The 10,464-nt window shown below is 45.0% G+C and overlaps 1 protein-coding gene across 1 annotated transcript; it reads left to right on the forward strand.

Moving 5' to 3' along the window:
* The first annotated feature begins 574 nt into the window (after positions 1-574).
* LOC117511442 lies at positions 575-9,582 on the forward strand. Its single transcript, XM_034171467.1, has 4 exons — positions 575-767; positions 5,349-5,567; positions 5,812-5,955; positions 9,269-9,582. Exons 1-4 carry the CDS (start codon positions 575-577, stop codon positions 9,580-9,582), a joined length of 870 nt encoding a protein of 289 aa, XP_034027358.1.
* Positions 9,583-10,464: the final 882 nt, after the last annotated feature.

A 10,464-nucleotide genomic window follows, 5' to 3' on the forward strand; every position in this document is an offset into this window, starting at 1 on the left:
GAAGAGCAGGTTGGACATGTGCCTGAAAGCCACCCCCCTAGCCCAAGCACAGGCACGATCCCTCCTGGACCAAGCACGTGTACTTCTTTTCAGCTCTCCAGTCAAGCCCATGTCATTTACACAGATAAAGACTGTAGAAAATGCTGAAGCAGGGAATATAACATTTCACACTGTTTCTTCAGTGACCACTGTTCAGGGGGAAAAGGACTCATCATATCTCCCTCACATATCAGATCTTGATTTAGAATCCAGCAGTTGTGTGAGTGACGCAGGGGGAAATCGCATTGATCAATGTGCGCCAGGCAGTGGGGATGACTGGGAACAGGGCAGATATTACTTGGTACAATGAAAGCATCTTGTGGAACTGTTTAAGTTCTGTCAACATGAGGGGTGTGGGAAGCCCGTTATGATCAACAAAATATTCCCTAGCGGATCTGAACTTACAGTGCAGTACGATTGTGGGTGTCATCCTGGAACATGGTATTCCCAGCCACACATCAGAAACAGCAATGCATTCGAGTGTAATGTAATTGCACCTGCTGCCATCTTGTTTGCAGGAGGAACATACCAGAAGATGGCTGACATCGCTGCCACCATGAACTTGCAATGGTTTAGCACCTCCCATTACCAAAATGTGCAGCGGACCTGTCTTCTTCCAGCCATCAGTGAGTACTACCTCAACAAGCAGGGCTATGTTCTTGATCTCTTCAGAAACAGGGATGATGCAGAGCCAGATGAAATGGTGGAAGTCACTCGGTTAGGAGATGGTAGGTGTTGTGTGTTGGGGGGTTTGGCTGGATGTTTTTGTGTTGTTTTCTTTTCTTTGCTCTCCAGGTGGTATGCAAACTGGTTTTTGTCTGTGGAGAAGGTGCTGGCAGAAGAGTCCTTCACCCTCATCAGCATGATTTGCAGCACCTGTGGATAATGCTCACGTGCAAACTTAAAGACTTTCAGCTGAAGCAGATAATGAGATGGCGTTCTGCATTTAAGCCATGAGTGATTCAAGCAGAATTGCCAGGAACTCAACCTTGTGACGTTCGTTTGTGAGACGCTGAGGACCGCGCCTGGGTTTGACACATCGTGCCTGTGAAGGAGGACGGGTGAGGGACACATGCTGTCAGCACACATCAGAGGTGATTGATTGTCTGAATAAGTGTTAACAGTAATTTGGTATTTTGTTACGCAGTATATGTGAATATTGATGAGAGTTGTGCAGCTCGCTTCTCACGGCCGTGGCGTGCGGACAGATGATCCTCCACCTGTTGTGAGAAGCTGCTCATTTACATAAAGCTTAAATTCAGACCTGAATGTGTTGCTGATAGTGTGTGCCTTTGAAGGATATTAGTTGTAGCTGTTGACTTACCTCACCTCTTCTATCCTTCACAGAGTCAGTTTGTCGTGTCCACCTGGGGGGTGTTTGGCGGTGAATGTGAGTCCAGAAGGGCCGGGCTTTGATCCCTTTGGGCGCTGGAGAGCGCGCCGTCCTTCACTCCGCCAGACAAACGCACTTTATGTTGTACGCCTAGTTTTGCACAAGAGGGGGATAATAAAATTGTTTTGTTTTTTGGAACCGCTTTCTGGTTATTTAGCGCTGGGTTCAGTCAGACGCAGGTCCGCTCCTCAACCCGCGTCGGCACATAACAGTAGTTCCCGGCCATTCTAAAATGGACCCAGCGGCAGAAGCGGTTCCATTTGCCGAAAGAGTTCGAGAACACTTGGAGAAAATATGGGAGCAATTACAGCATCTCGCAAACCAAATTAAACAAACAGATGCCCGCGTTACGGAGCTTGCAGCGCAAGCCGTTCCGCTTCCTGCTGCTCCAGCTGAGGCACCATCGATACCGGTGCAGATAACTCCGTCACCCAGAGATTCGGCTTCCGAACTGATTATTTGTCATCCGGAGCCTTATGCGGGAAACGTTGAAGCCTGTGCTCCGTTTTTGATGCAATGTTCTCTGGTTTTTGCTCATACCGTTGCCCAATGGTTGCTGAATCTCAGGCAGGGGAGGCGGAGTGCGGCAGATTATTCTGTGGATTTCCGAATTTTTTCTGCTCAGTCCGGTTGGAATGCCCCAGCTGTTTGTGGATGGTTTAAACGATTCATTAAAAGACGAGCTAGCAGTCCGTGACGAACCAAAAGATTTAGATGAGCCCATGAAGCTCGGACGAGCTGAAGCCGCCATATTGCCCCGTCACATAAGCGTCAAGACAAACAGTGATGACGTATCTCCAGGTGTTCTGGGAGAGGCAACATAATGGACACAAAAAAAATTAAAAAAATAATTTGGGCTGTTTTTGTTTTTTTGTAGGGGTTATAAATTGTTTGGGGATTTAGAGGCGGTTCTGGTGGAGTGAACGACTGGCGGTTCGGAGCTCGGCTGGACTCAGTCAATCGTTGGTTTTTATTATTTGAATTTAGGTATTTTCTGTTTGGGATGGGGTCGTTTTGTTTTGTTGTTTTTTATTTCCCTGCTTCCCTAACCCCAACCTCACTCGCCCTAAGACCGTTCGTCTTGTGGGTTGTGGGGTGGTGCAGGTTGGTCGCGCTGAGTGTTTCTCAGAAGACCTCTGCACCTAGGGGGGGGTTGTCAGGGGCGTTTTTTTGGGGGTTTGGTTAGGACCCGGTTCCACTCCAGCTTCAGTGGGCCTTTGACTGTTCGTCATTGGTGTTGCCGGGGTGTGGTGCAGCGGGAACATACCTCAGTCAGAGGGGTGGGCCGATCTGTTGCCGTTTGCCATTTCGGTAGTTCCGCCCCTCCCGATAGGCTGGTGGTATGGTCGGGTAGGGGCACCGGACGTATTTCCGGTTTTCCGCTGCGCTTTGGGGTTGGGGCCGGGTTAGTTTTTTCCTGTTTCATTCCCCGGCTTAGTAATTTTGTGCCGTTTGCCAAAATTGAGCCGACAAAGGGCTCTGGGAGTGATCTGGGGTCTTTCGGGGTGCTGGGGGAGGTAACAGGGTTTGTCGGTTGTTTTATTTGCCCCCGGGGTAGTTTAATGAAGTCCGCCGGGGGTTGGATTTTTGTGTTTTTTATGTTTCCTTCCAGGTTCCACCTCCAGGGTTGATGGGACGGTCCTCTGGGGGGGGAATTGGCTTGTGGGGCCGACTAGCCGAGTGTGGCCGGGTCTGGGGTTCCTGGGTTGTGGGGAGGGTGCCTCCTGGGGTTGATGGTACGGTCCTCTGGGGGGCGCTGTTGCTCCATGTGTACCTGGGGACCTCTGTGGGATTCCGGCTTTGGCTGTTTCTCCTGGAACTGGCGGTATAGGTCTTCTGGGGGGTGTTGGGCTCTGCAAGCCATTCTGGGGGGGTTGTTTGTTATTTTTCTTTGTGAATTTATGTTTGTATTGTGTTGTTGGGGCTGTGTTAGGTTTTTGCTTTGGGAGTTTTTCTTTTCTTCCCGGGGTTGGATGGGACGGTCCCCTGGGGAGGTTTTGGGTGGGTTTTGTGTTTTTCTTGTATGTTGGGTTGTATATGGGACTTTTTGGGGGTTTTGTTGATGCCAGCCGGCCTTCCAGCCGCGGTGCCCTGTCCTGCCGTCTGCTGTGGACCTTGGGAGCGTTACGCCGTCTGCTTGCTGTTATGGACCCCGGAGGGAGGTGCTGTTCTCGGGCCTGGTTTGTTCGGTCGCCGGGAGGCTTCCCGGTGATGGGGGGGTACTGTTGTGTGTTGGGGGGTTTGGCTGGATGTTTTTGTGTTGTTTTATTTTCTTTGCTCTCCAGGTGGTATGCAAACTGGTTTTTGTCTGTGGAGAAGGTGCTGGCAGAAGAGTCCTTCACCCTCATCAGCATGATTTGCAGCACCTGTGGATGATGCTCACGTGCAAACTTAAAGACTTTCAGCTGAAGCAGATAATGAGATGGCGTTCTGCATTTAAGCCATGAGTGATTCAAGCAGAATTGCCGGGAACTTGACCTTGTGACGTTCGTTTGTGAGATGCTGAGGACCGCGCCTGGGTTTGACACATCGTGCCTGTGAAGGAGGACGGGTGAGGGACACATGCTGTCAGCACACATCAGAGGTGATTGATTGTCTGAATAAGTGTTAACAGTAATTTGGTATTTTGTTACGCAGTATATGTGAATATTGATGAGAGTTGTGCAGCTCGCTTCTCACAGCCGTGGCGTGCTGACAGATGATCCTCCACCTGTTGTGAGAAGCTGCTCATTTACATAAAGCTTAAATTCAGACTGAATGTGTTGCTGATAGTGTGTGCCTTTGAAGGATATTAGTTGTAGCTGTTGACTTACCTCACCTCTTCTGTCCTTCACAGAGTCAGTTTGTTGTGTCCACCTGGGGGGTGTTTGGCGGTGAATGTGAGTCCAGAAGCGCCGGGCTTTGATCCCTTTGGGCGCTGGAGAGCGCGCCGTCCTTCACTCTGCCAGACAAACGCACTTTATGTTGTACACCGAGTTTTGCACAAGAGGGGGATAATAAAATTGTTTTGTTTATTGGAACCGCTTTCTGGTTATTTAGCGCTGGGTTCAGTCAGACACAGGTCCGCTCCTCAACCCGCGTCGGCACATAACAGTAGGTGTGATTCACCTGGCCACAATGCGAAGTATGGGTCCTACACCTTCATGGAGGAAACTTCGAAATACATTCTTGACTTCCACCTCATACAGGTAACAGAATCCAACAGTTCCCAGGCCATGGAAACGGATGCCTTTGTGAGGGGTTTGGACTTTCTCATGGAGCAAGGAATCAGTGTAGATTGTATTGCTATGGACAGGCACAGAAGTATTCGAGCAGTTCTAAAGAAAACACCTGCATACCGTAACATTGATCATCAGTTCGACATTTTCCATGTCGACAAATCTGTCAAGAAAAAGTTGTCTGCCCATGCCCAGAAGAGAAGAAACAAAGCCCTGCAGCCATGGATTAAGGCTATCTCCCAACACCTATGGTAGGCCTCTAGCACTTGTGGTGGAGATCATCAGGTAGGGAGAATGATATTATGGAAATTCATTATTTCTAATAGAAGTTCTATAACAAATTCTCAGGGACAAATTTCCTGAATATACACAGAAATTAATAAAGAGATAATGCATGAAAAAGTGATATATTCACAGAGTGAAAGCATATTAATGTATTAGTATTGTATATTCCACATATCCACATATATTCACCCCCACCATGCACTGATAAGTAAAAAGATATATATATATATATATATATATATATATATATATATATATATATATATATATATATATATATATATATATATATATATATATATATATAATATTTGCTATAAATCTGTATGGATGAAAGTGAACTTTCTTCTTGGTGAATGTGTCAAAGTCTGCTTTAGTTTGTTCTTTTATGTATATGCATTTTTTTCATGAAGCTTCTGCAGGAGAAGTGGAGATCACTGACATCGGGAATATCCATGATTTTCCGAAGAACACCCTTTTCCGGCAGTGTGGCCATGAGCCGTTGTCTGAAAAAGGCCATTTCAGACATCAAATGGCTGAAGGAACACCACCACATCAGGCCCTGACTGAGGTTGTGGAGGACAAAAACCTACTCAAGGACCTGGCACAGATGACTAGATTCAAACACACAGGTAATTATCATATAAAAGATTCAGCTGTAGAGTTTGTATTCCGCAAGCTTTGCCTGTGGGTCACTATTGTACTTTAGATGTAATCCTATTAGCAGCATTACATGTTCATAAAAAAATGACGTTCTTCACCTGATCAAGTAAAGGAAAGCAGTTCTATTGATGACGCTTCATGTGTAAAATTTCAAATGCTTTGGCTGCAAATAACACAGTCAAACTTGTACATGCCACTTTCTCTGTCCTATAGGAGAATTGGAAGTCTTCCACAGTATGCTGCTCAAGTATGCACCAAAGTGGCAGCATTTTCCCTACCTCAGCATGAAGGCCCGATTGCAGTTGGCCGTATTGGGCCACAACAACGTGTTCCGGGAACAATCACGCACAAAGACAGGTATGCAACATATAAATTACCACTGTGCCTTCAGCAACTTTTCTCACTTTGTGCTGTGTGAATAACTTTTGCACTGTGTTTTGCCATTGTAGGCAATTATACTTTACTCCTTATACTGTATCAGAGTGTTGGCTTAGTGATAGATTGTTCGCAGCTTGGATGCCAGGGTTTCGACCACAAGTCAATTCATAGCAAAGACTTTTAACATTCGTACATACTGCTTTGTCTGCTCAGCACTCAGCATATTGGGAAAGAATGTAGTGCCTTGCACCTATACGTGACCCAAAGTCAGTAGAAACAGACTGTAACCTATTTTTCATTCTGTATGTTTCTTCTTGGTAACAACAATTGTACAGTTTGTTTGTTTGTTTTGCATACCCAGTAAACCATATCAAGGCATAACACACCAGTTTTGTACTGTGGAGTACAAGCTGCATTTTTGTCAAATTCTTCTATGCATATGGGCTACTGCTTCACCATATGTGCCAAGTATTGCTTTTTAGGTACCTTATATAAATTCAAGGGACTGCATATTCATATCACCAACTTTCCTTTTGTTATAAGTAAGTAAGTAAGCTAAATTTATAAAGCGCCTTTCACAGACCAGGGTCACAAAGCGCTGCACATGGCATACAAAAATAATCTAAAAATAACATACGAAAACAATAAAATACAATATTAGGCTAAAAAGCTAACTTAAAGAAATGCGTCTTTAGTTGCCTTGTAAAAGTATCTATACAGGCCAGAGAACGAAGGGCACAGGGAAGCTCATTCCAGAGGCTAGGCGCCACCACTTTAAAAGATCTGTCCCCGCAAGTTTTAAAACGGGTCCGAGGAACCATCAACAGGTTCTGATTGGACGACCTGAGGCTCCTGGAGGAAGCATAAGGCTGGATCAGGTCCCTGATGTACTCCGGTGCCTGTCCATGCAGAGCTCTAAAAGTCAATACCAGGATTTTGTAATGAATCCTGTAGGAGACAGGCAACCAATGCAAAGTATTAAGGATAGGAGTAATATGGTCCCTCCTGCGGGTGCGGGTAAGCAGGTGTGCAGCAGAATTTTGCACAACCTGCAGGCAGGCCAACTCCTTCTTATTCAGACAGGTGAAAAGACTGTTACAATAATCCAAACGTGATGAGACGAACACATGAACAATCATCTCAAGCTCTTTTAAAGTCACCATCTTATGGAGCTTAGAGATGTTCCGAATTTGGAAAAAACAGTTCTTAACCAGATAATTTGTGTGCTGCTCCAGAGACATCCCTCCATCCAAAATGACACCCAGGTTACGCAGGCTGCTTTTGACCGTGCAGCTTAGGCTACAGAGATGCTGCTTAATTCCAGGTACAGCACTATCTGGTGCTACAATCAGAGTCTCAGTCTTATTGGAATTTAACTGCAGACTGTTCTCAGTGAGCCATTCTGTAATTTTGGCCAAACAATTTGTGAGAGAGCAGAGTTTCTGTGGCTCAGATGTCTTAAAAGAGCAGTACAGCTGCTCTCTTATATGCTCTGTTTGGAATAGGTTGGGACCTTTTTCCCGATTTTCACACAGAAAATGCATAGTTTCCACTTTAGAGTTGTCACATTTGTTACTCGGGTCTTTCCCAAGTATTTTGACAGAGGCTTTGTTAGGGTGTAAAGCTACCGTGTGCTGGGTAATCGGGAGAGTTGGGAGTTTTCCCGGTGGGCTGGTCCAACCTGGGGCCATTGTGAGGGGGTGTTAATATATGCATACATATATGACCACCACTAACTGTTAGGCTACACAGCAAGAAACTTGGGCTGCTTTATCTTAAAGAGAAGACATTAAGTGTTATGAATGTTTTACAATCACGAAAATAACTTAAGACTGCTTCTTTTGCAACGCTGTTATCTTTTCCAAAGCCTAAGGTAGGGACATACCATTACATGTTTAACACCCCTATGCATTCATTACAGTTAGTTCAGTCCAATCAAGCCCTGTGCGTTCAGATGGGACTTGCGCTACTAGCAAGTATAGAGGGTTTTCATGTGATGTATCGGTCACATCATTTTGTGTCCCGCGGCCATTCTGGATTACGACGCAGTGGTTGCTGTGATACGCTACGTGCATTTGGCGAACAATTGCAGAAGCTTCAAAGTCAGTGTGAAGAAGCCTCACGGGACTGTCGCGCTGAGAGAGATCCGCCACTACCAGAAATCCACTGCTCCCAGAATTTTATTTTATTCGGCAATAAATTTATATAAGAATACATAAGAATACTGCCGAGGATAACACAAGAACGCTTCCAATACGGATGCTTATTTACATTGTGGTCCTCGAGCACCGAGCTGCTGGTGAGAGAAATCGCTCAGGACTTCAAGACGACCTCCGCTTTCAGAGCTCTGCTGTGATGCTCTGCAGGAGGCCGGCGAGGCTGACCTGGTCAGTAGCTTCCTAGTTCACAGGCTAACAGGCTACATGCCTGTTGATGCAACATTTGTAGTACAGTACCACCTCTTCCAGCTATTTACAGACTTCACTGACAATATTTTCAATCGTACTTGGCTCCAGCTCAAACTGTGCGACAAAACCGCAGAGTTTAAAAGTTCAGAGTGCTCAATTCATGTTTTCACACTGTACGGCCCGATGCCCTGATGCGATCTGACTGCTCACATTGTACGTTCAAAAACCACACGTTGGGTTCGTGTTTCCAAAAGCAAACCGTAACAGAAGCTTTTTTTTTCTTTTTCTTTTTTTTCCGCGCTGTTGAAGCAGCGCTACAAGCGGTTCTGCACTGCTTCAACAGTGCAGAACCCTCACGAGCCACGATGGCCGACCAAAATATCAAACAGGTTTGATTTTTATCCAACCATATGATTCCCCATCGGGAGGTGGTTGTGCGATGTTAAACGCAGCTCGTTACTCTATGTACTGCACGATGCAGGATGCACGATTAAACTGAAACTCGGCGCGATCCAAAAAATTCTCACACGAGTGAAAAATCGGCTGAAAAAGGGCCAAAACTCGCACAGTGTAAGCCCGCCTTAACTTTTACTTTCTATTATAAGCCACCCAATTTTCACAGTCAGTCAGCACATAAATGCTAAATTTAAATGCCACAGCAGAACTCTTATTATCTCTGTGCGCTGGCGGTTTGTGGGCCAGTTGGATATGAAACTCCCGGGCTGAAAAATGTTCCCAGCACACCCCTGGCGTAAGGTATCATGCATTTGCTTGCAACTGGTGACCTTCATCTTATGGGAAATCATGGGAAATGATATGAAAGTAGTGGTAAGGCCATCATGACATCTGTCTCATGTAGCTTGCCTTTTTGTTTTTTATCCCAGGGGATCCAAGATGGTCAGCTGTATTCAGCAAACGGCAAAACTCCTGGATTGCAAGGAAGAAGTTCAGCCAAAAGGAGTATGGCTTCAGGGCGGACCTGTTGAGGATTGTGATCAGTAGGGCGGCAAGTGGCCAGTTCACCTATGGACAGAAGGTCCTCCCTGATCCGGATGTTGGGGGCCCAAACATTGCACCAGTTGAGCTTGGGAGCAAGGAGGAACTGGTTTTGAAATTTTTGAGCAGATTTGGAGATGCGTGGATTGGAATCCATGATATTCAAATATACGAGGTCTGTCCATCGAATCTATTGAATTAATACCTAATAATATATAAATACAAGGTCTGTCCAAAAAGTATCGGACCTTTTTATTTTTTGCAAAAACCATATGGATTTGAATCACATGTGATTGCATCACCCAAGCTTGAACCTTCGTGCGCATGCATGAGTTTTTTCACGCCTGTCGGTTGCGTCATTCGCCTGTGAACAGGCTTTGTGTTAGCAGTGGTCCACCCCTCTCGTCATTTTTTTATTGCGAATAAATGTCTGAACGATTTGGAGCTTTGCTGCATCAATTTTTTTCCAGAAACTGTGAGAGACCTCCAGGTGGACACCGTTCGGAAAATGAATATGGCTTTCAGGGACGATTTTGTGGGGATTACACAGATTAAGGAGTGTTACTGCCGCTTTAAGGACGGCCCACAACTGCTGAGAGCGCGCCGCACTCCCAGTGCCGATGGACAGGCTGAATCAACCAGATCATTTCCAACGTGAAGGCTTTGTTGATCCGAGACGTCGTCTGACTTCCACAAAAAAAGGAAAAAGGCGTGAATTGTGAATATTATTAAATGTGAATATTTGTATATTTTCTGAATATATATATATATATATATATATATATATATATATATATATATATATAAGGGCAGATTTGGAGATGAGTGATACTCAAATATATTTATACATTATTATTATTATTATTATTACTATTACTACATTATTATACATTATATCATTATTAAGATGCTTGTTGACACCCAGAAAATGTTTTTTAAAAAGTGACTTTGCAGTTCCTGTCTCCGCTTCTTTTCAGCAGCTTTGTCCCAAGTCATAAAGTTGAGCTTTAGTCATAAACTTGAGCACCAAATCCATGATATCATTGTCAATTTTATTTTAATCATGACAGAACTTATCCTCTAA

The sequence above is a fragment of the Thalassophryne amazonica genome, chromosome 6, assembly GCF_902500255.1.
Source record: "Thalassophryne amazonica chromosome 6, fThaAma1.1, whole genome shotgun sequence".
In the NCBI taxonomy this organism is placed as follows: domain Eukaryota; kingdom Metazoa; phylum Chordata; class Actinopteri; order Batrachoidiformes; family Batrachoididae; genus Thalassophryne; species Thalassophryne amazonica.

Coding starts and splice junctions, on each gene's coding strand:
- LOC117511442 (XM_034171467.1), top strand. CDS start 575: ATGGCTGACATCGCTGCCACCATGAACTTGCAATGGTTTAGCACCTCC. Junction 768..5,348: donor AGTCACTCGGTTAGGAGATG/GTAGGTGTTGTG, acceptor TTTTTCATGAAG/CTTCTGCAGGAGAAGTGGAG. Junction 5,568..5,811: donor GACTAGATTCAAACACACAG/GTAATTATCATA, acceptor TCTGTCCTATAG/GAGAATTGGAAGTCTTCCAC.